General features: G+C 36.0%; 1 protein-coding gene across 1 annotated transcript in view; it reads right to left on the bottom strand.

The window, feature by feature from the left end:
• Nucleotides 1–26,586, bottom strand: part of DNAH7 (dynein axonemal heavy chain 7) — a 4,771,155-nt gene that overhangs the window by 791,499 nt on the left and 3,953,070 nt on the right. The window contains exon 51 of the mRNA XM_044073696.1: nt 17,680–17,856. Coding sequence (XP_043929631.1) covers nt 17,680–17,856 — 177 coding nt within the window. The remainder of the gene's footprint in view (nt 1–17,679; nt 17,857–26,586) is intronic.

The following is a 26,586-nucleotide window of genomic DNA, read 5'->3' as shown; positions in this document are numbered from 1 at the left end:
TGAAACCTCAAATATATAATAAAAAAGTAAAAAAAAAAAAAAACTTATCTTAATGCTCTGAGCAGGGGGGTAAGCCCCCCTGCACTCCCCCACTAATGCAAATAACAAGGGACACCCCTGTGTTGTGCCTTTGTTTAAAGTGAATCATTGGGAAATGTAAGATCCAATTTTAACATATGCTGAATCTCTATACAGGCTTTTAATATTCCAATAAATTGTTCTGGAAATGCAAATGCTTCTAAAGTTTTAAACAAGTAGCTCCAATCTACAGAATCAAAAGCTCTCTTGATATCTAAACTAATGAGGGCCAATTTCTTGTTCATTCCATTTGCTGACTCTAAGATAGCTACTACCATTTTTATATTATCATATGTTAATGTACTGACTATAAATCCTGTTTGATCTTTATTGATTAATCTACTATATCTCTTAATCTTGTGGCAAAAATGGAAGTAAATATTTTATAGTCTACATTTAATAATGAAATAAGTCTATATGAATAGATTAACTTATTATCTTTTCCTTGTTTAAGTATAAATGAGATTACAGAAAATTTCCATATGGGAGAAATTATTTTGTCACCGTGAATTATCCTGAAAACATCACTCAGTAATTCTGTGACTGGAAGAAGACCCTTTGAGCAAGCTTAGACCAACAGTGACATTAAAGAGAAACAGGTAGAATGGTAAGCATTTGATCTCTTGCCACATGAAGATACTCTAGAACATTTAGTAGGAAACCAGTACAAAAGTTGAGTTGGAGTTGAAAAGTAAGAGAAGGAGCAGGAACCAATGATAACTTTGATGCAGTCAATGTTGTGGAGTGACACACCAATGAGTTTCCATATAAAGGAGCACTGGATGATGCAGGATGCAGCTGAAGAGAATATGTCACAGGAAGATGTTCTGGAATTTTCTGTACATTGCCTGCAGGAAACAGAGAACAAAGAATGTGCCCTCAGTTTACAAGAAAATGATCTAAGGGAAGAGTTGCTTGGTGTGATAGAGATGGATAGACATATTGAGACTGATGAAAGAAATAGATTACATAAAGTAAATAAGACCCAAAGTGTTAGAAGAATGATAAAACATATGACCACAGTAACCAAGACTATTAACAGAAATTTGTGAGATATAACAGAAGTAAATAGGATATATTACCGTGCTGCTAAATTAATAACAGATAGTCTTTCCACAAAAACACAGAGCAGTAATGGATATGTAATAATCCTTTCATCAGGTTAACAAAATATGCCTTGTAAGGAAATTAATTTCAATCTTTAGACCCTGCAGATATGAAATCAATTCTTAAAACTGTTAAGAAATATGTTTTTAAAAATCTATTAATTTCAAAATGGAAATTTTTGTATTTTCCTATTGCACATACCTCTAGATTTAAGGAAACTCAGAACAATGTTAAAATGAATTTACTAAAAAAAATAAGGAAGGGAAGAAATAAAATGCCATCATGGAAGCATTGAACAGAAAAAAACTATAAAGCAATTAATACAAGAAGTGTCACTGTTAGAAGAGTATAGACGAGGGAACAGATCAACAAAAATGCTTGAAAGATAAATGTTATAAAAGCAATGTACAGTATCAGAACAAACGAAGATCTATCGTACACTATTGCAAATAGTAAACTAGATATCAGCACAGCCAGAAAAATATGAAGGATATGCAGATAATTCTAAAGGAAAAGTACAAAATAACCAATTCATTCATGACCCCAAAAAGTTTTATGGAGAAATGGGAAACAAAACAAAAGAAATAAAAACACTGTCAAAAAAAAAAAAAGAGACACAGTTTGAAAAAAAAAGTCTATGAAGCCCCTGTGGAACATAACAAAGATGCTGAATGGATAGAAAAAGTAAAAGAAACAGTAAGAAGTTAAAATATACAGGATATGAAATGGGATGAAGAAATGGCCAGAGAAACTGAAACATAATTATAAAAAGTTCCTAACTGGAAAACCCCAGACCCAGAAGCAGTACCTAACGTCTGGCTAAAAATATCAAAATTTTTACGTGAAGATTAGCCCTAAGTAAGAATTACTTATGCAAGCATCCTGAACAGACCCAACCCTGGGTAAAAACAAGAAAAACAACACTCCTTCCTAGGAGTGAACCTGCAAGCTATCTTAAAAACTACAGACCAACAAGTTGTCTTTTGACAATGTATAAACTATATACTGGAATTGTTACTGACAATGTTAATAGTCATTTAGAAGAGAACTCAATCATTGCAACAGAACAAAAGGGTAACAAAAGAAAATCATATGGAACAAAGGATCATTTGTTGAGAAGACATAATGAAGAACTGTATACAGGGGAAGAATCTAAGTATGGCATGGATAAATTACAAAAAAACGTTTGACAGCATCCCACATTCATGGATAAAGGAGTGGTTATAAATCTAGAAGATACAGCCTACATTGATCAATTACATTACAATGACCATGAAATATTGGCAAACCACTTTCAGCTAAGCCATAATAAAAGATAAATTATGGTCCCAGGTATAAAAATTCAAAGGGGGATTATCCAGGGCGACTCTGTCACCTCTGCTCTTCTGTCTTGTCCTTAACCCATTAAGCTGTCTACTTAACATATTAGGTCATGGTTACTATTTGGCCCCCAGAAAACAACTAAGTGTAAAGGCTTCTCATCTTCTTTTTATGAATGATTTAAAATTGTATAGTTCATCAGATGAGGAGATGAAAGTACAAGTTCAAGTGGTTAAAACTTTCTCAGATAATATAAGAATGTAATTTTGTCTTGATAAATGTGCAAAGCAACATTTAAAGTAGGAAAGCTGCAGCACCAAGAAAATATCAAACTGGGACAGGAATGTGATATAAATGAGCTTGCACAGGAGGAAGTGTATAAATATTTGGGAGCTGATGAAGGACTGACAATAAAACATGAACAAATGCAAACAAAACTCGGTAAGAAATATTGTAGAAGACTAAAATTAATACAGAAAACATCCCTAATATCTACAAGCTATAGACCTGCAGGAAACAGAGAACAAAGAATGTGCCCTCAGTTTACAAGAAAATGATCTAAGGGAAGAGTTGCTTGGTGTGATAGAGATGGATAGACATATTAAGACTGATGAAAGAAATAGATTACATAAAGTAAATAAGACCCAAAGTGTTAGAAGAATGATAAAACATATGACCACAGTAACCAAGACTATTAACAGAAATTTGTGAGATATAACAGAAGTAAATAGGATATATTACCGTGCTGCTAAATTAATAACAGATAGTCTTTCCACAAAAACACAGAGCAGTAATGGATATGTAATAATCCTTTCATCAGGTTAACAAAATATACCTTGTAAGGAAATTAATTTCAATCTTTAGACCCTGCAGATATGAAATCAATTCTTAAAACTGTTAAGAAATATGTTTTTAAAAATCTATTAATTTCAAAATGGAAATGTTTGTATTTTCCTATTGTACATACCTCTAGATTTAAGGAAACTCAGAACAATGTTAAAATGAATTTACTAAAAAAAAATAAGGAAGGGAAGAAATAAAATGCCATCATGGAAGCATCGAACAGAAAAAGCTATAAAGCAATTAATACAAGAAGCATCACTGTTAGAAGAGTATAGACAAGGGAACAGATCAACAAAATGCTAGAAAGATAAATGTTATAAAAGCAATGTACAGTATCAGAACAAACAAAGATCTATCTATATATATGTGTGTGTGTGTATATATATTTTTTCTCATGCAAACATTGTTTTTAAAAGTTTTTTAATAATCTTTTAACAACTTTTCACAAAACAGTTATTCATTTATGTGTATAACTTGTATCCAGTATTTTATACTTGTATATGTATTTACAAATTATTTATAGAATTGGTTTAATACGAAGCAAATGTTTTTATCGCTGGATATGAAGAGTTAAAAGTTTGGTTAGTTTACCAATTTCAGCATTGATTGGCTAACCAATTAGAATTAATGGAATGATATATAAAGTGTTTTAACATGAAACAGATGATTCTGATGAAGTCTCCGTGGTGGAGATGAAAGCGCTAAATCCAACTTTTTTCATTATTTTATGTTAACCGGAGTTCTTTGCAACCCGTTTTTGGGTGGTGGACTGATTACTATATTGAGTTCTAAGAACTTTTATGGAGGACAGCCTTTATTGTTTACTGGAAGCAGTGTCTTTTGACATACTAGTGGAGGATTTTTCAGTCTTTGGTTACTAGTTTTTTGTATTTGGCGCCAGTTTCCGGTATCGAGGTGTCCCCGAATCATGAATAATAGTACCCTGTTGAATGAGCTTATCAGGGTCATTCACACTTACTCGTAGACTGATAATCCACTTCCTGACACAGGAGTGGATTTACCATGTGCACAGAGCAGTCGCAGGGTAACGGCCGAAGCTGTGATGACGTCAGAAGCCGGAAGTGATAGGATGCATGCACCGAGGAGGGGAGAGCAGTTTCAGCATAATGAAAGAGGAGAGAACGGAGTCAGCATTCAGCAGACCAGGAGACCAGAAAACAAACTAAATGCGAAACACTGGCAAAAATATGCTAACTTGGATTTCAATCAATGGTTGGACAATTCCTTTGGCAACACCGCTAGTGGAAAAGAGAGAAACCAGGTTGAGAATACAATGTATAAAGGCAAATGTAAGACTTTTAAAATACAGTTGACTAGGTATAAAACCCTAGCTCTGGACAATTGGTACCTTAACAAATATATAGATAGTAAAATAGTACCTAAGGGACTTAGGATAAATAAGTTTCCCAATAACACTACTGTGGATATGGAATTTTTTTAAAATTGTTAGTGATATTCTGAACGAATGTGGGCTGGCCATTTTAAAAGCTATGGTTAGGAATAATGAAAGACTAATGGAAAATTGTAAAGCTGAAATTGAGAGACTAAATAGAGAAATTAATGCTGATTTACTGTTACTGAGTACAAAAATGTGTATTTTAGAACACTACAGGATGTTGACATTATTATTTCAAAGGGTTACAAAAGAAAAACTATGAAGTTAGACAGAGAAATGAAGGATTACCAACAAGGAACTGCATATTACTGTGACAATAGGTACAAGAGAGGGCGAGGTAGACCCTGGGATGGGAACTACAATAATGAAACTTGGGGAGATGGAGGATATAGGGTGCAGATGGACAAAAACCACTACACACACCATAAGAATGGTTATAATCAACACTATGAAGTTGTGAATGAAAATCAGGGTAGGGGTAGCCTTTCAGGCGGAGAAGGACCAAGGAGGTCCGAGAGGATTTGGAACCTAGCCCAACAACTGTCCTATGCAGAAGTGACAGGCAATTACAATATGTATCAGCAAGGGAGGAAGGGATACAGGGGACAGGGATAGAGTCATTTAAAATAGGGGCACCTATAGAAATAAATGAAATACTGTGGAGATATGGCAATGGATTCTGGTACCAATGCCAATTGGCATGAAATTAATAAAAACCAGAACAAAATTATAGTTCATTTACAGAATAAGTTCAATATTTACAATTATACAGATGTAACAGTGAATGAGAACTATTTCAAATTATTTACAAAAGGTTTTACTTTCATACCAGTAAAAAGCCAGGTATTGAAGATATTATACTTGATATTAAAAATTTACTAGAAAACTAAATTTGGTACACATTTTTAAGGACGAACCACAAAATATTCGGGGTGACTTGTTAAAAAAGAGGAGCACCTACAACCCTCCTTTACATCATGATATACAGAATTTTGAGGGTTGTGTTACTAGTATGATAAGAAAAGAATAAAAAAAAGAAAAAATGTTAAAATTAAAATTGACAGCAAAGGAAAGTAAATTACTCAAGGAGTTGAGTGAAAATGAAAAAAGGGAGTGGAGTTGTACTCATGGATCAGTGGAATTATATCAACAGAATGATGGCTATACTGGACAAGGACAACTGATATGTTATTGTTTCAAGGAGTGAAGTAAATATTTCATACTAGAAAATAGAACACAGCACTAAATCTTAAGTGTCCAAGCTCCCCAATGTTTGCAAAGACTCTTGGGAATTCTTAGCTAGTATTCCATCCACCATTTGTAACAAGGATGTTTTGATGATAACAATAGATGTAGTAGAACTGTTCCCAAGCATACCACACGACATAGGAATAGACTGGTTTTCTGACATCTTAGTTAGTTTAAGTGACTTATGTAATAACCAGATTAATATACTCATCGAATTTATGGAAATCATCCTTAACAATAATTACATTTTCTTTAATGGAGAATTCTTCAGGCAAAGCAAGGGAGTAGCCATGGGTTCCCCATGCGCTTCATCTTACGCAAACATTGTTTTACATAAATGGGAGCAAACTTTTATACATTCTTCTAAATGGAAACAGCAGATTTTATTTTACAAGCGATATTTGGACGATATTTGTATTCTGTGGCAGGGGTCTAAGGAATCCTTTTTGGAGTTTTTTAGTTATATTAACACCACAACTGACTTCTTGTCATTCACTTATGAACTTAGCAGTAACTCACTACATTATTTGGATATCCTACTAAGGACAGTAAAGGAGAACACTTTGAATCAACTATTTATAGGAAGCCTTCATACTCCAACACATTTTTACACTTTGATAGTTCACACCCCTTCTACACTAAAAAGGGAATTATCAGAGGTCAACTGATCCGAGCATCTAGAATTTGCAGTACCTTAGATGCTTTTTTGGATGAGGTTGCAACTTTAACTAACATGTGGGTAGAAAGAGGCTACCCTAACCATTTAATTAACACAATTACAGAAGAAATATTAGAAAATAGGGATTCAAGGTTTCCACCCCTGCTTAGTAAGGGACTTCCACTTCCTATGAACAACAGTAGAGGAAAGAACGAAGTACAGAGAAGTTTCATCTATACATACACTAATGATGCAACTTACATTGAGAACACCTTACAAGCTTTTTGGCCAATGCTAACAACACAAGAAGACATCAAAATTTACTTACCAAGTACATTAACTTTTGTGAGAAAACGTGACATAAATCTTAAGGGAATGTTTGAACAGAACACTAGTACAAGACAGTTAAAGAACACTATTGCCCCTTACAGGAAGAATGGTACATACAAATGTGGTATGTGTAAACAGTGCAAGTACCTTGTTAACGCTGCTGAAATATTTCTACCAGCTAGGAATTGCACTCTGAGGACACCAGGACACCACAACTGTAATACAATGGGGGTAGTATATTTAGGTACATGCACATTCTGTCACGGTTTTTATGTCGGAAAGACCACTAGAATGCTTAAAAAATGGATTTATGAACATATATATGAAATAGAGAAAAAGAAGATCACTAATGCTTTTTTTAAGCACTCTTTAACATGTACTAATATGTCCTTAATTTTTTTTGTCTTGGAACGTGTTATTAGTGACCCTAGGGGAGGTGACTGGGAAAGTTACCTAGAAACCAGAGAGTTAACCTGGCAACTAAAATTAGACGCCTCAAGGAATCCAGGAATGAACGAGAACATCAGTATTAACAGTATATTGAAAATGAAAAGGAACAAACTATAGGCAGTTTGTAGTTTCCCTTTGGGTTACAATTTCCCCTAATTAACATTCCCATTGATTATATTATAAAAGGTTCTAAATAAGAAAGAAATTTTATTAATTGATCTATTTATGTATATTGTTATTATATTTGAAATAATTTTTATACATGAATGAATTCTCTTTAAATCATGAACTAATACTCGTGCAGCATTAATTTTGCACGTTGATTTATTCACCTTAAAACAATAGCTACATTTTCGTTTAAGAAAGCATTTTTATTTAAGAAAGCATTTTTAATGATGTGTTTTTATTTCATGATTAACAGAGATTTTTTACTGTTGCTTGATTTCATTAGCTTTTATTATTAATGTTTTTTATTTACATATTCATTTAAGATTAGTGAATGAACCTTGATAGCATCTAGTATTATAAAGAACACTAAAGCATATTTGCTGATAGTATACACACACTGAGATAAAATGATTTTATCCGTTATGTTCATGACAATTCTGTAGAACTATAGCACTTTAAAAGTAGATTGCAATTAAAATTCTTAATTGCTAATTTGGCCTACCAACTTGTGTATTTAAACAGTGTGGCCACACTTGCATTTTAATCTTGAAAAAGCCTGGAATTGTCCAGGCGAAAGCGCTTGGTTCATTTTGGAGTACTTTTCTGGTTCTTGCTTTGGTGAATAAAAGATTCGGTGGATCAACTTGGTTTGGTATTCCTTTACAATTTTAAAGGAAGATCTTGGTTTGTACTGACATTTACCCAGTATTAGAAGATTTTTTCAGTAGCTACTGTTTCGCAAACGAAAGATTGGTATCTTATACGTGGTTTCTGGTCCAGGTTTGGCGTGCTCTTCCAGTTTCTTTCTTCTTTCTTCTTTTTTCATTATACTAGAAAATAGACTTGATTTTAGAGGATAATTTGTTACAGGGGTTGATTAATATCAACCTATATAATTTTTTAAAAGTCTCTAAACCAGTTATACCAGCCATTTCTGGCATTCCTAAGATATACAAGGAACTGGATAACCCACCAATGAGACCTGGTGTTTCCTCACAAGGATCAAAACCCAACCACTAGCAATATATGTAGACACAAAAGTAAAGAAGTTTTATGTTAACTTTCCACATATTTTGATAGATTTTTGGGATTTTTTGAATAAAATTGGTTCTAGCCCATACAAAGACAAATAATTTTCATTACTATACATGTAAGGGACTTATTTTCAGTTATACCCCACACTGAAGGACTAATATGGGTTGAAAAAATGTTAATAGAAATGTTTTTTTTCTCTACTGATCAATTTAAACTTGTATTGGAAAACATGGAATTAGTGTTGAAATATAATTACATTTATTTCCAGGAGGACCCATACCACCAAATGGATGGGGTGGCTATGGGTTCAGCCTGTGCCCCTATTTATGCCAATATTATCATGCTTTATTGGGAACAACAACATGTATTCAAGTCCGCATATTACCAATATATTAAGGGATACTATCGTTTTTTGGACGACATTTTTATCCTATGGGATGGACCAAAAGATATGATTAGAGAATTTATATATTTCATTAATCACAGCACTAATCTTTTACAATTTACACATGAGACTGGTAAAGATGAAATATACTACTTAGATGTTAGGTTACAGAAAGACTATGTTAACAATACTTATAAATCTAGTATATACATATACATATACATATATATATATATATATATATATATATATATATATATATATATATAAAAGAATGTCATTCGAATTCATACTTACAGTATGAAAGTGACCATCCATATCTCTTTAAAAGGAACATAGTGAAGGGGCAGATGATTAAAACAGCTAGGATGACATCTGATAAAGCTGATTTTTTGGAAGAAATGGGGAACCTACATAGGATGTTTAAAGAGAGTGGGTACACAGATGAGTTAATCAAACCCATTAAAGAATTTGTTATAAAAAATGGGGAACCACTTACGTACCTTTACTAACCAGTGGGGAAGCCATTAGAACAAAAATTGGGAATGCCAATAGTGAACAAAGGATAGTGCAACTGCCATATTTAACATTGACATATCACAATGGAATGGGATGGTTGAAGAAATGTATTGATGACACCTGGGAGATGTTTAGTAGGATACCAACTAGAGTAGGAGTATTTCAAAAATCACTGAGATACAGTTTTAGAAGGAACAAAAACTTGAAAAATATCTTGGAAAGGAGAAAGAACACGCATATAGGTGGAACTTGTTTAAAATATAGTACCTTCAAATGTGGGAGATGCGCACAATGCCCATTCATAGCTGGAACAAAATAATTAAATATTCCCAGTTTAAATATGACCATAAAAGGAAAAAGATATAATACTTGTTATCCTAAAGGTGTCATATATTTGGCATACTGTAAGAGCTGATGGGGGTACTACACAGGAAAAACTGAACGTAACCTAAGGGTTCGTATATATGAGCATTTACGTGATATAAACAAAAAGAATGAAAACAACGCCCTTTTCAGACACACATTGACCTGTAAGGAAGTTGATTTTAAGTTTTGGGTACTGTAAGAAGTTGGACACAATGAAAGAGGAGGTGACTTGGAGACTAAATTAGAATTTAGAGAAATGATTTGGCAACTTAGACTAGATGCATGTAGTGGTCTAGGTTTAAATGACCACATTTCTATTAGCCCGGCCCTGAAACTTCTTGCAGATGACCCTAAGAGACACAACCCAGAATGTTAATATGTAATATTTTATATTTAAATACTTGTCTACTCCATATGTGGAAAACAAAATAAGGTGTGGTTTATTTAGGTTGTGTACATAGAGCAGTAATACTTTCTTATTTTTAGTTAAAAACATTAGAGTATAGGATGTTATATGCATGAACTAAGCATTTCAATTGAAATTACTTTTTCATTACAAAGCACTGTATGGTTTAAAATATTAGTAGGTACCATGACATGGGGTTACTGGGGTTACACATATACTGTCCCTCTGAGAACTAGGAATATATATATATATATATATATATATATATATATATATATATATATATATGGGTGTATATAGATATTTTTCTGATGCAAACATTGTTTTTTAATAATTTTAACAACTTTTCACAATAACAGTTATTCATTTATGTGTATAACTTGTATCCAATATTTTATACTTGTATATGTATTTACAATTTATTTATAGAATTGGTTTAATACAAACCAAATGTTTTTATCACTGAATATGAAGGGTTAAAAGTTTGGTTAGTTTACCAATTTCAGCATTGATTGGTCAGCCAATTAGAATGAATGGAATGATATATAAAGTGTTTAACATGAAACAGATGATTCTGATGAAGTCTCCGTGGTGGAGATGAAAGCGCTAAATCCAACTTTTTTCATTATTTTATGTTAACCGGAGTTCTTTGCAACCCGTTTTTGACTGGTGGATTGATTACTATATTGAGTTCTAAGAACTTTTACGACAGACTTTATTGTTTACTGGAATCAGCGTCTTTTGACATACTAGTGGAGGATTTGTCAGTCTTTGGTTATCAAAGAAATAAAAACACTGTCAAAAAAAAAAAGACACACACATTTTGAAAAAAAAATGTCTATGAAGCCCCTGTGGAACATAACAAAGATGCTGAATGGATAGAAGAAGTAAAAGAAACAGTAAGAAGATAAAATGTACAGGATATGAAATGGGATGAAGAAATGGCCAGAGAAAGTGAAACATAATTATAAAAAGTTCCTAACTGGAAAACCCCAGACCCAGAAGCAGTACCTAACGTCTGGCTAAAAATATCTACATTTTTACATGAAGACTTTGTCCTAAGTAAGAACTACTTATGCAAGCATCCTGAACAGACACCACCCTGGGTAAAAAGAAGAAAAACAACACTCCTTCCTAAGAGTGAACCTGCAAGCTATCTTAAAAACTACAGACCAACAAGTTGTCTTTTGACAATGTATAAACTATATACTGGAATTGTTACTGACAATGTTAATAGTCATTTAGAAGAGAACTCAATCATTGCAACAGAACAAAAGGGTAACAAAAGAAAATCATATGGAACAAAGGATCATTTGTTGAGAAGACATAATGAAGAACTGTATACAGGGGAAGAATCTAAGTATGGCATGGATAAATTACAAAAAATGTTTGACAGCATCCCACATTCATGGATAAAGGAGTGGTTATAAATCTAGAAGATACAGCCTACATTGATCAATTACATTACAATGACCATGAAATATTGGCAAACCACTTTCAGCTAAGCCATAATAAAAGATAAATTATGGTCCCAGGTATAAAAATTCAAAGGGGGATTATCCAGGGTGACTCTGTCACCTCTGCTCTTCTGTCTTGTCCTTAACCCATTAAGCTGTCTACTTAACATATTAGGTCATGGTTACTATTTGGCCCCCAGAAAACAACTAAGTGTAAAGGCTTCTCATCTTCTTTTTATGAATGATTTAAAATTGTATAGTTCATCAGATGAGGAGATGAAAGTACAAGTTCAAGTGGTTAAAACTTTCTCAGATAATATAAGAATGTCATTTTGTCTTGATAAATGTGCAAAGCAACATTTAAAGTAGGAAAGCTGCAGCACCAAGAAAATATCAAACTGGGACAGGAATGTGATATAAATGAGCTTGCACAGGAGGAAGTGTATAAATATTTGGGAGCTGATGAAGGACTGACAATAAAACATGAACAAATGCAAACAAAAATTGGTAAGAAATATTGTAGAAGACTAAAATTAATACAGAAAACATCCCTAATATCTACAAGCTATAAACCAATTTGCTGTTCATGTTCTAATTTACAGTTTTGGGAAGAATAATTGGCCCAAAAGGTACTGGATCAGTTGGACAGGAAAACAAGAAAAATGCTTCACACTTATCAAATGATATATTAAAATCAGTGTATTATATATTCCTTGTTCTGAAAGGAGGTATGGGCCTCCTCAAAACTGATTACATGCATAGATCTGCCATTGTAGGACTGTATATGTCTCTGCTGACTTCACCAGATCCAAACACAGTGAAAGTTTTAAACCATGAGGAAAAGAAGTCTAAGATGAGCTCCCTGCTTAGGTTATCGGGAATGGAAATCAAACCAGAAATAGACAAAAATTAAGCAGCAACTGAATTTGCCAAAAAACAAAAGAAAGAATATAAGGAGAATGATCAGATGAGAGGGCAAGAAAAGCTGAAAAGGCATAAATATAGTTGCAAGTGCAGAAAATTCCTGGAACAATCTCACGTTAATCAGGATTTGATGCAGGAATGGTTAAAGACAAGTGAATTTAAACCAAAAGGTTACTACTTGTGGCTCAGGATAGTGGATTACATACACATTGGTTTACAAAGCCTACTGAACATGTGGGAAAAACAGACAAATGTAGGTTCTGTGAAACAAAAGTAGAAACAGTCACACATCTTGGTGTTGGGTGTGATACACTAATGGCAGAGGGCCTGTATCATACCTCGTAACCTCTTAGAGCAAGAAATGTGGGCAAAGCTATAAGTAATAGGGAGGCCCAAAAATATGGGCAATTTTTAAATACTGTTATTAAAAACTTAGAAAGTTGATAAAATAACAGGTTTTAAATTAGTATGACTTTTCTAAAGGGTAGGAAGCCTAAAATGTAAATGTCTGCCATTATTATTTGACTTGTATCTTCAATAATTTGCCCATGAAAACCAAAATTTTATGAGGAACAGATCAAAAATATGAGGCAAAAATCTGTACATTCTGTGAAAATCTGGACAGTTGTGAGGTATGGCCTGTATACTGAAAAGCATAATAATGTGGTGAGACTGTTGCATTGGGGATTGTGCAAACACTACAATACTGAAGTAGCTGAGAAGCACTGGAAACATGAGCTGCAAAGCATTATAGAGAATAAAGTTTCTATCACATGAGATCACCCATTACCAACAGTTCAGGAAACAGATGCCAAAAAAAACAGATATAGTAGTCCTTGAAAAGAAGACAAAAGAAGCATTGATCTTTGAAATTGCTACACCCAGTTTCTCACGTAGAGAGAGAGAGACACACACAAAGTCATAATACCAGGATTTACATGCAGAAATGAGGGCAATGTGGTAGAAGGATACCCAAGCAGTTCCAACAGAAGTAGGAGTGATGGGTCTTATAAAAAAGAATTTACAGTCATATTTTAATATGCTGCCGATACGTGTAACTCCATATGAATTACAGGAGGAATCAATTCTGGGCACATTGCACATGCTGCAAAGAGCACGTTTGGCTACCATCAAATACTGAAGCAATACTAATTTCATGTACTTGAATCATACTTTGACTTAGGAATGGGTCCACTCCAGTCATGGTACTAGAAATTCAAGAGACTTGGGAGAAATTAAACTAGGAATGAACAATCCTCCTCATCTTAAACTGCTTTTTTCTAAATAACTCATCACATTCATCCCCACTATCCTCCTACTACCTCTAAGGGAAAATATTGAGTTTAACCCAAGTCCATCAAAAAAAAAAAAAAAACTTGACTACATTAGCTGCTTCCTGCAATCATACTCTAATTTTCACTGAATCCTGATTAAAGGAATACCACTAGAGTATACATTTCCCCCCTAACTACAACTATAAGTTTGACATCAAGGCAGGGAGCCACATATAAGGAAGAATTCTTCCACTAGTCAAACCTCATCTGAAGTATCTCAACCATAGCATAGGCCAGTGCTGTGACTGACTCAAAGGCCAAATTATTATATGTAAAATTTTCACTAATCAATAATAGGCCACTGTTTGTGGCTGTAGCCTATCTACCACCACCTTCCACCTTTAAAATATTTCAGTCCCTCATACATAACATTATTACTAACATTATAGTCCAAAACCCCACTCTGATCCCAGAAGACTTGAATGCTACTTAATGGTTTCTGATACCAGTCACAAATCAACATTTCTATTAGACCTTCATCTCATACTACTCAAAAAAGACCTTACTCACCCTAGACCTCATTTTAACCAACTATTTTATTCGACCTGCTAATAATCAATCAACTATTAAAAATCTCAAACATCAATGTTTTGTCACCCTCCTTTAGTGACCAGTGTGTCATTATCTTCACAATTAACAGCCTTCCCACCAAATATCTACCATGACTAGACTCCTTCAGAACCAAATCTCAAATTAGTATCATCAACTTAAAATCTCATATTTCAACTCAAGACTGACTTTCCTTTCTTTCCTCTCAAGACCCAGACACTATCACCTTACAAACGGTCCAAAACAAAGTTTTCCTCTATTCATCAGGCAAATTAAAATAGATCATCTAATTGGTTTACAAAAGAACTCAAGCAACTATTAAAACCACACGGTGAGGCTTGGCATGATTGGAAGGAAAACCCATTCCTAGCTAATCATACTCAATACATCACTCGTAGGAAACTTGAAAAGCAAGCCATGTATGGACAGAAATCAAAAGCACTCATATCCAAGCAACTCTGTCAACAAAACTCTCCTCTTCTAACAGGAGGTTAAACTTCTAACCATCTGTAAAACCCCTATTCCAAACAAGTCTATGTCAAAAGCTTGGGTTTTTGGAAACTTGAAATTCATATTGTCAAGATGATATGACAGAGTTTCTGAAACTTGATCTTCAATAAACAACAAAAATCTACCTTTTTATGTTTTTTCAGGGGGGGGGCAAGTCCCCCCTGCACCCCCAGACCTCTTGCATATTATTTATATATATATATATATATATATATATATATATATATATATACATATACATACACACACATACCAACTCCGAGATCGCACTACATTGGGGAAAAGGGTAAATTTCCTGATCCTGAGTGTTCTGCAATCTCCATTCAAAAGCTTTAAGTTTTTGGAAACTCGATCATATTGTCTTGACAATATGAATTTCGAGTTTCTGAAAACTGGAGCTTCTGAATGGGACACTTCAAAACACATATCTGGAGAATATTCAGTGCTCAGAGAAACAGCTCTCAGTAGCTGACTTCTTCTATGAATTCAGTAACTTCCCTTTTACATATCATCACATCTGCTCATTCTCCACCCCCACAACCCACCCTTTTATCTCCCTCCTTCTATTTCAAACAGATCCCACTTAAAGAAATAATAAATCTTCATTAAAAGCATACAGACAGACACTCCACATGGAAATGGTTAGAGAATTTATAATCACTCCCTTATTTCACATATACAACTTTTATCTAACATCTAATCTTATGCCCAACTTATGGAAATCAGCCCTGGTCAGGCCACTCCCCAAGTAGCCTAAACCCATCAAAATCTCTCACTTCTACCAAATTTCAATTCTACAGTTCTTGGTAAAATTAAACTACCAAAAACTGTTAGGCTACCTACAACATTATCATCTCCTATTGTAGAGCAACATAGGTGTTGGTGTAGGTGAAGCACAATGACTGCACTCTAGACTCCCCTTTGATGAAATCCTTCTAAACTTGGACAAAGGCAATCTTACTGATGCATTCTTTATTGCTCTTCTCTAGGGTTCTCAACCTTGTAGACCACTCTTATCTCATCTGCTTGAGATAGGAATTAGCCCTCAAACTATCCCTTGGTTTAAAGGCTTCCTCTCTCTGAGAACCTTTAAAGTGAAAATTAAATCAATCACTTCTACAGAAGTGCCCAAGAAAAGTATCCCATTGTTATTCTCTGTTTTCATGGACAAACTTCCATCAGATCTTCACAATCTTCTCTTAATGCCAAATGACAATGACATAGTTATTTATAGGTCCAGTCCCAATCACTCTGACATATATAATCAACTTCAGAAAGACCTAACACTTAACACCTGTCTCAGATCTAACAAACTCCTTCTGACCACAAATAAACCTAAATCTGTGATCACTGGAACCTGACAAAACTGGCAGAATCCTTAAAATACTAAACTTAACAAATTAAAACAAACTGCTCATATAAACCACTTCTAGCTTCAAGTATCTGGCCATATGGTTAGACCAAGCAATAAACATTCAGACCCACACTGAAAAAAAAAATAATAATATCAAAACTCAACTGTCTTCTGTTCTGGGCCAGGGAGATCTTCCACGTTGTCTCCTCTCCAGCTACAGCCACCATATGCAAAGGTAAATGATTTGCCCTAAGAGAATATGGGCTGCTACTTATAGCTTCTGCATCCAAAATAAACTGCACTATCCTGCAGTTTCCCATCAATGAAATATGCCATTTTATTGCCAGTTGTCCAAAAATGAACAAAACTGCCACTCTATTAAAAAAGCTAACTGGTTGCACATCAAGCAAACAGCTGACCTCTTACTTGAGTCCCTAGCTTTTAAACTCCTTCATCAAGACACTATCACTCCACTCTCTGCTAAACTCATACCCATTACCCCCCCCCCCTTCTACAGCCTCAAAAGCCAATCCATCTCAGGGCCTGGTGTTCAAAGCCCCCCTCCCCAAAAAAAAAGTTTTGTACTCACCATAACGTTCCATCTGCATTGTCCATTTTCATTCTTCCTCAACTGTTGTGTTCTGATCCGACATTCGGATCTGACGCGGCTGCTTCTTCCAGATCGTAGAACATTGAAATTCTCAAGATCCTTCCTTTACCCATAATGCCCTAGTCACCTTACATACCTCAAATCTAGTTTGCTGTCCATAGACCCATATAATAGTTAATAAACATGAAATAATGGAATCAAGGACTCAAAGGATCAGTGATTCCTTCAATACCCTTTGATCTTCCAGGAGTAAAGAAAGGAAGGGGGTTGGTGGGAGGAAAGTTAGAAATCAATAGCTCCTGTGCTGCATTAAACTTCTCCAAAGGAAAGCAGAATCCCCCAAAAAAGTGAGAAAAACTGCAGTAAAACAGCTGAGCTGTGCAAATCATCACCACATGCTCAGTGGATGTATGTGCAGCACATCACCATCCTGTCTCAAGAAATTCTTAATCAGGAAATATCTCACCTTTTTTAAGTAAACTGATGAAAAATAGTCTGATCAATTTGTTTTGGGACAATTTTCTTGCATGGCATTAGCATTTTCTTCATTATGCAACCTACATAAAACTTTGATTATTTATACCATATTGTTCTTCAGCAACAGCACATACCTGATCATCAGCAAACTTCAGAAGAGCAGCCATAGGATCAGAACCGGGAGACAACACAAAAATCAAAGGTGCACAGCAGTGGCTGTCACCAAAGGCTTTACTCAAGTCAAATGGCGGAGGTTCAATAAATGGTCGACCTAAATTGTTAATAACAAATTCTTGTACCATTGGAATAACCTAGAAATAAAAGTAAAATAGAAATACATGATCTGTAAATTGTCAAACTAATCAAAACAAGCAACAAACACATCATGTAATAAAGCTGCCCAGGAACTTCTTTTTATGAATTCATTCCCCAATTACCCATTTAATCTAATGCAGGTTTTCAGGGCACCTGGAAGTTATCACGAGTTACTCTACAGGAACAAAGCAGGGAAGCTCATCCTAACTAGGGTCCAATCTCAGTTTAGGACACACACACACACATACACACACACACACACACACACACACACACACACACACACACACACACACACACACACACACACACACACACACACACAACTTATGGACAATTTGGAGAACTGACATGTACATTTCAAATACAGTGATAGTTTATCATTAGCAAGCTAAAAGACTGCACAGTGAACATGGAAATGTAGCTGTCATGTACTATAGTGCCATTGTTTTTATGTATATTTTAAGACTACTTCACATTTTTGGTTGCTCTGATTTAATTTAAAAGTATTCTACTGCTATTTTGCTAAGAATTGCACTGCATACAGTATACACTAAATATTCAAAACACAGACAGTATTAAGAACCCATTAAATACTAGTCCTGGCTAGGCGCATAAAAATGGATACAACCTGAAGTCACTTAGTTTTGACTCTTTTACATCAGTCAGCTGCATAATGAGTAATGAAAGACTACTGGTATCCCTAGAAAGTGGGGATTACAGTCAGCAAAGTGCACTGGGATAGCAGGACCTGCATTCCCAGCAATCTACAATTCTTCTTTTAAGCCTACTCATCTTGAGATACTTGCTACTGTCCATGGAAACTCGCAGCTATTACAGTGATGTGGAAGAGGAAACTAATCTATCTTCTGTACTGAAGGAGAAGAGATATATTTGATTTTCCAGAGTGCAGTCTTCTAGTTAACCATATCATCAAAATGGTTACTGCAGATCATTGAGTATGTAAATACCTTTAAGAAGCTATCCAAGGGCTTGCACAAATGTATAAATACTGAGCACGTACAAGTCAGACTGCCATTTTCTAGTTAGCTGTTGAGATGTGAACATGTATGTATGTAGGCTCTGTTTGTTAGTTTGTTCATGTTTATCGATGTGGCTATCCATCCTGATGTGCTTCTGTATATTAAAGCATCTAAACAAAACCCCAAGCCTTCTCATTATTTGTATGTAAGAGACGAACGAGTGACGGTTATCAGACTGAAATAGTAATTGTGCAAATCCTCAAACATGTATGTGTTGTGCATTTCTACTGTCAGTTTTATGACTGATGTTGCATTGTTAAACTGGAATCATTATGATAAAAGGTGGTAAAATAACCTCTGAATGATTGGAGCAGGATAAAATCCTATCCACACATTTTCATCTAATGCCTATAACAGAAGCATTTTTTTAAATATGAACTTTAGTTTACTAAGTTGAGACTTAGTTTAGAACAGTCTACACGGTCAGTGGTTAAAAAGTACAGTTGTGTACACTTACCATAAATGTAGATGTTCGAGTGTATTCACTGTTGCAGTCATTACATTTGGGTTATCTGCTTGCAGTAGCCCTCAGTCGGCCTGATTAACAAAGTCTTGGGTCCTGCGTCGGTTCACGGTTGCTGTCCCTTCTTCCATGACGTCAAGTCGTCAAGGGTATAAAACATGCAGCTGATGCCATTACATCAGTTTTTCTTGCCCCAGATGTCAGGTTCCCCCCTAATGGGAAGCAATCAAATCTATAAATACAAGGATATACTTCCAACAAAAAAGCAAATGCACCAAAAAGCTTTTAGAGCATAGTCAGTGAGACTAGAGGTATAGCCAAAAGAAGAAAGGGGGCTGGAGGGAGGGTAACCAGGACTGCAACAGTGAATACACTCGAACATCTACATTTATGGTAAGTGTATACAACTGTACTATGTTCTTCGTGTTTTACTGTTGCAGTCATTATATTTGGGTAGATTCCCAAAGCTAAGGTTGGGAGGAGGAATTTAAATAGAATGACGATCAGCTATAAGGAACTGCAAGACTGCAGTGGCAAAACCAGCTCTGGATTTAGATAAAATTGGCAAATGATAATGCTTGGTGAAAGTATGTACAGAACTCCAGGTAGCAGCTTCTAGGATGTCCCTAGTAGGGACGCCCCTGAGAAAGGTTGTAGAGGTAGATGCAGCCCTGGTTGAATGGTATCTGTTGCCCTGTGGAATAGGTTTTCCATGGTGCTTATAGCAGAAATGAATGCAGTGGCCTATCCATTTTGAAATGGTTTGTTTTGAAATAGCTTTCCACTCTGTCTCTGCAACAAATGCCACCAGCAGTTGTTCAGATTTCCTTTGAGGTTTAGTCCTGTCCAAGTAGAATCTAAGCTGTCTGTGCACATCTAAAGAGTGTAGTATCAGTTCCCCTTTGTTCTGTGGATTAGGAAAGAAAGTAGGCAAATGAATGGACTGATTAAGAGTCACACTGGATACCACCTTAGGCATGACGGAGGGATTGATTCTGAGGGACACCCTGTCTGCATGAAATATGATGAAAGGTTCCACTGCCATAAGGGCCTGTAATTCAGATACCCTTCTTGCAGAAGTGATTGCTAAAAGGAAAGCTGTTTTCCAGGAAAGAAATTTTAAATCTGCAGTAGCAGCTGGCTCGAAAGGAGGAAGAGTGAGTTTCTCCAAGACAAAGTTAAGATCCTAGGCTGGAGTTGGAGCTCTCCTGGGTGGCCTTAAATGTTTGGCCCCTCTGAAGAACTGCTTGAGCAGTGGGTGAGAGAAGAGGGGAGGCTCTGTGCTATAATGAGCTGAAATGGCTGAGGCATGAATTTTGATGGAGGAAAAAGACAAGCCCTTATGAAGCATCTCAGTCAAGTATTGTAAAATCTCAGATAAACTGGGCACTGCTGCGTTCATTCCTTCAGATTGGTTCCAGGCACAGAATCTTTTCCATTTTGCAGCATAAGATTTTCTAGTACTAGGCCTCTTGCCTCTAAAATGATATCCATCACTGATTTACTCAGGGATGGTAAAGGAGAAATTACGTAAATAGCCAGGCTGCTAGGTTCATGGTTTGCAGCTGAGGGTGCAGAATCTGGTTCTCCTGCTGAGACAACAGGGAAGGAGTCTGAGGCAGGTGCCATGGAGCCAAGCATGACACACTGCGCAAGAGTGGGTACAAGTGTTGGTGAGGCCAGTCTAGTGCAATTAAAATCGTCCTTGGCTTGTCCTGTTTGATCTTTAGTAGTACCTTGGAGTGCAGAGGCAGAGGAGGAAAGGCATAAACGGATAGGTTTTTCCAGCTGAAGGATACAGCATCCACTTTCCAAGCTAGTTTGTGGGGAATCCTTGTGCAAAATATGTCCAGTTGATGGTTCGGGGGGGGGGGGACAGGTCTATATCTGGGCTCCCCCATTTGCTTGTCAACATGTTGAAAATCCTTGGTTCCAGTTTCTACTCGGGTGGGTCCATGAGGTTTCTGCTTAGTCCATCTGCCAGTGTATTTTGTTTTCCTGGCAGGAATTGAGCTTGTAGATTCACTTGGTAGCTCAAGGCTGTGTTCCACAATGCCATGGCTAGTCTGCAGAGGGGGTAAGAATGTGTACCCCCCCTGCTTGTTTATGTACCACATGACAGTGCTTTTGTCCGTCTTTACCATTAGTTGTCCTGGAAGAATGTGGACCTTGAAGGCTGTCACAGCATTCTGCACAGCTAACATTTCCTTTTGCTTTATGTGCAGGTGCATTTGACTTGGGTTCCATTTGCCCTGAATGCACTTCCCTGCCAGGTGAGCCCCCCATGCATAGTCTGATGCATTTGTTAAGATTTGGGCGGCAGGGGGTAATGTGAATGGTAGACCCCTGTTTTGGTGGCAGGCCTCTACCCACCAAAGGAACTCTAGGCATAGGCAAGGTATGATAGGGATACTTGCTTCTAGATCCTGTGAATGTTGACACAATAGGCTTTTGAGATGCCATTGTAGTTTCCTCATATGCAGCCTTGCATATGGAATTAGAAGAATGCAGGAGGCCATGAACCCCAAGGCTTGCAGTATTTGCCTTGCAGACAGCTAGGTTTTTGTGGCCACTTGTTTGAAGTAAGTTGTCAAATGAATCCGTTTCTCTGGCGTGAGGAAAGCCATCTGGGAAGTTGTATTCAAGCTTGCTCCCAGGAATATAATTTGTTGACAGGGTACCAGGTGGGATTTCTTTTCGTTTATGGTGAACCCCAGACAAGTCAGTACCCTTTGAACAAAGGCCATATGATTCAAAAGAATGTCGTTGCTTTCTGCCTGAATTAGACAATCGTCTAGTTATGGGTATATTTGAATATTTCTTTGCCTGCAAAATGCAATGACTGGAGCTAGGCACTTTGTGAATACCCTGGGTGCAGTAGATAAGCCAAATGGCAGCGCAGAGAACTGATAGTGCATGTAGCCTGCTTTGAAATGTAGGTATCTTCTGCAAGACTCCCTGATAGGGATCTGCAGGTATGCTTCTTTTAAGTCTAGTATTGTCAACCATGCATCCTTGCCTAGCATATGAAGCAGCTGGTGAAGAGTCAACATTTTGAATTTTAGAATCACCAGAAAGGTGTTTAGAATAGAAAGGTCCAGGATAGGATGCCATGTATTACCTTTTCTGGGTACCAGAAAAAGTTTCGAATAGAAACCTTGTCCCTTTTCCTCTTCTGGTACCAACTGAATAGCCTCCATGTTTAAGAGAGAGAGTACTTGATTTTGGGCCTCTGCCCACTGATTTGGGGGAAGATCTGGCCACCCGTTTGGCGTTAGTAACATGTGGAAATGAAATCTGTATCCTTGGGACACTATATTTAAAACCCATTTGTCCTGGGTAATGAGTTCCCAGTTTTTGGCCTGCAGACCAATCTTTCCGCCTAAAGGAGCATTCAGTTGGGAAGTGCTTGGTAGTTTTAAAAGCAAGTCATTGAGACAGTTTTCCATGGGGGGAGTCTTACTACTCCCAGGTTTGGGTGCAGAAATCCCCACTGCCTAGTCTTCTGTCTCCATTGGGACTGAAACCTGGGGTTTTTGCTGTGTCTGGGTTTGGCTTGAGAAGACCTGGAAGGGGCTGGAAAGGACCAATTTTTAGAGGGCCAGTGCCTACTAAATCTAGGAGGTTGAACTTGTAAGAAATCTTTAACAGTTTGCATAGATTTAGTTTTATCTTCCATCTTTTTAAGAACTTCCTCAGCCTTGTTGCCAAACAGGCGGTCCTGATTTAAGGGAGCATCCAACAATTTAGCTTTAACATGATCAGGCAAACCTTGCTCCTTAAGCCAAGCATGCCTTCTGAGCACAGACTCAGTAACAGCAGCCCTGCAAGAGGCCTCTAATGAATCAAATCCACATTGCAAAGTATGCTTTCCTACCTGTTCAGCAGAATGCATTAAATCCCATAATTCTTTATTTTCAGCACAGTCAGGAAGTGACATAATTTTCTGTTTAAGCAATCCAATAACATGTTGTTGATACTTTAACATATGAAACTGTCAGTTTAAAGCCCTAATGGCCAAGGTTGCAGAAGTGTAAACTTTAAACAAGTAATCTCCGTGGTATCCCCGAAGTCTCAAAACAACCCACTAAAGTGTAGTGGGTCTAAAAACAAAACACTGTAAGAAACTTCTCTGTGTGGAAGATTTTCAGTCCATATATTTCTAGTTAATCACTGTATATTAATCAGATCAGACAATAGTAGTAGATGTAGCGAACATAAACTCGTCAAGTCAAAAAGTAATAATAGAAAAGATATAATTCTACAGCATTACTAAGTATTCAAAAGTAATCCAAGCAAGGCAGGCAGTCTGTTTCCAGTCGAAAATCCTTTATTAAGTACACAGATAAGCGATCCAAGTAAAACAAAAATGAGTAATAATTTCCTCACAAGCTTTCTAAATATATATATACTTTTTATCAGGCATGGGAATGGTTTATTGTGCTGTAAAACAAAGTGTTATTGGTACACATGTTAAATTCACATCCCTTCCCCCATCAGTGTGACATTTGAGCTGGTCCTGCCCTACCTAGTAGCTGTCATAATAATATATAGCCCTAATGTACTTTAATGGTACATCTTATTTAACCAAATTATTAAGTAGATTATTAAGTCTGTGATTTTATACAAGGCAATATACTACATGGCTGGAAATATATCAACCTTAGTTCATTTTGCGATCAAAAATTATATATAAATATATACATATACATTTTGCATGTAAAAATCAGCTTCTATTTTCATAACCTATTGTTAACAAAGATCACTTTCGTCCTTCTAGACTTCTTCAGGTCTGTGTACAAGAACCCTAAAAACCTATATAATTGTATAATTAGTTAGTATTGTTATTACCATCATTTTGAATAAAGTGGAAAAAAGAGAACCAGAAAAAAAATATATATATATATATATATGTATGATGATGGAAACAAAATATACACTTAAATTTCAAATGATTTAAAATGGTATTTAAAATCAATTTGTAGAAAAAATAAAATAAAATACAATTAGTCATGTAAACAATGTGGCAATTTTCTAAGTTCCAGTGCACTTTTAATTGAACAGTAGTAGTTTAGTCCAGGCTTTCTAAAAGAGTTCAGCTTTAATTGCCATGAGTTCATGTTTCTCCAGAATATTCGGGATGTCTCCTTCAAGATCACCCATGTCTATGCGATCCAGGATCTGGAACTTAAAACCTGTGTGTCTTTTATGAATAGAAAGGTGTTTGGCTAGTGCATTATTTTTACATCCAGAGGATATTATTTCTGACAGATGACATGAAATCCTTCGCTTGAGTTTATTTACAGTCTTGCCCACATAGAATGCATCACATTCATTGCACTGTGCCCTGTAAATTACTTTTTTAGTGTTACAGTCACCCCCTGCACTGGTTTTAATGATCTTCTTTAAATAAGGGCAATAAAAACTATCACCTTGCTGTATAAATATACAAAATGTACAATTAGTTTCACATCTTTTAGTAACTTTTCTCACATGGTCTAGGCTTAAATTCAACAAAACTTCTAATATTCCTGGCCTTCCTATAAACAAATGATGGGGCTTCACCTAAGATGTTAATCAGAAAAGGGTTTCCTGTGACAATGCCCCAGTTTTCTTCAATAATATTTTTGATACTGTGATAATCCAAAGTGTATGTCAGGATGCAGCTATTTTTGCATTTGTTATTCTCTGTGGGATTACTTAACATTTTTCTACTGGGGAGGTTGAGTGAAGGTACTTCAGTCCTTTTCAGTTCTATAATGGGTTCCAGGATGTTTTTTAACATCTGACTTTCATAGCCTCTCACTAGAAAATCATTCTCTAAATTGTTCAGGTTTCTCAAAAATGGTTCCATCTCTGTGGTAATTCGAGCTAATCTATAGCCTTGGGATTTCACTACATTATACTTGGTTTTTGTAGGATGTAGACTTTTACTGTGGAGTAATAAGTTAACCCTCGTTGGTTTTCTGAATAGATCAGTGGTGATTCTGTTATTGTTGGTGTCCTTTGAAATCTGCATATCTAAGAAAGTGGTTGAAGTACAGCTATAGGAAGAGGTAAACTTCAGGAAGGGTGTTGTTTGATTGATGTAAGTGATAAAATCTCCAAGCTGCAAGGTGTCACCTTCCCACACAATAAAGACATCGTCAATAAAACGTAAATAGCATGTGATATGCTGCATGTAGTCTGTGTTGTTTAACACAAAGTCCTCCTCCCATTTGCCCAGGGCTATGTTAGCTATGCTGGGAGCCATGGCAGCCCCCATTGCTATACCAGTTTTTTGTTTGTCGTGTTTGCCATTGAAAGTAAAGAAATTGAAGTCCAGTGCAAGATTAATGAACTTGCTTAACTTTTGCAGTTGTGCCTGTGTACCCTGATTATGAACACTGATGGGGGAAGGGATGTGAATTTAACATGTGTACCAATAACACTTTGTTTTTCAGCACAATAAACCATTCCCATGCCTGATAAAAAGTATATATATATTTAGAAAGCTTGTGAGGAAATTATTACTCTATTTTTGTTTTACTTGGATCGCTTGTCTGTGTACTTAATAAAGGATTTGCGACTGGAAACAGACTGCCTGCCTTGCCTGGATTACTTTCGAATACTTAGTAATGCTGTAGAATTATATATTTTCTATTATTACTTTGTTAATCAGGCCGAATGAGGGCTACTGCAAGCAGATAACCCAAATGTAATGATTGCAACAGTGAAACATGAAGAACATCTGCTACATCCTGGAAAGCAAGACAGCTTCTACAACCTGCAGCATTCCAACTCTGCGGTATACATTTTCATACAATAGCTCATCAAAAACAAGTACTATACTTTTCCAAGCTGAATGGTTTAATAATTATCAGAAACAAGCATTCTGCAACTGTTACTCATGTTGTTTTAAAGAAAACTTGAAGCAAGGTCTAGTCTAATTCATTACTCTGTTCAGAGATTTTGTGTATCATTCCCTCACTGTATTCTTTCTCTCATTCCATACCTAATGACAGTGACTCATTGCCTTTCTTTCTTATTTCTGTACAGATACTTTTATAAGCTTAGTTACACTGAGCAGCTCTTATTTCTCTGAAAAACAGACCCCTGCTAGTACTTGATTTGTAAGATCTGGAATGGTTACAACTTAAATGATGGTATTTTGTGATTCAGACTTTAATGATTGCGTTGATTTCAAAGCTCTATGTTGTTATGACTGACACTATGTCTGA

Source organism: Protopterus annectens, chromosome 6.part0, assembly GCF_019279795.1.
Source record: "Protopterus annectens isolate FY-2018-M chromosome 6.part0, PAN1.0, whole genome shotgun sequence".
Taxonomy (NCBI): domain Eukaryota; kingdom Metazoa; phylum Chordata; order Ceratodontiformes; family Protopteridae; genus Protopterus; species Protopterus annectens.
This window is presented reverse-complemented; position numbering and strand designations above follow the sequence as displayed.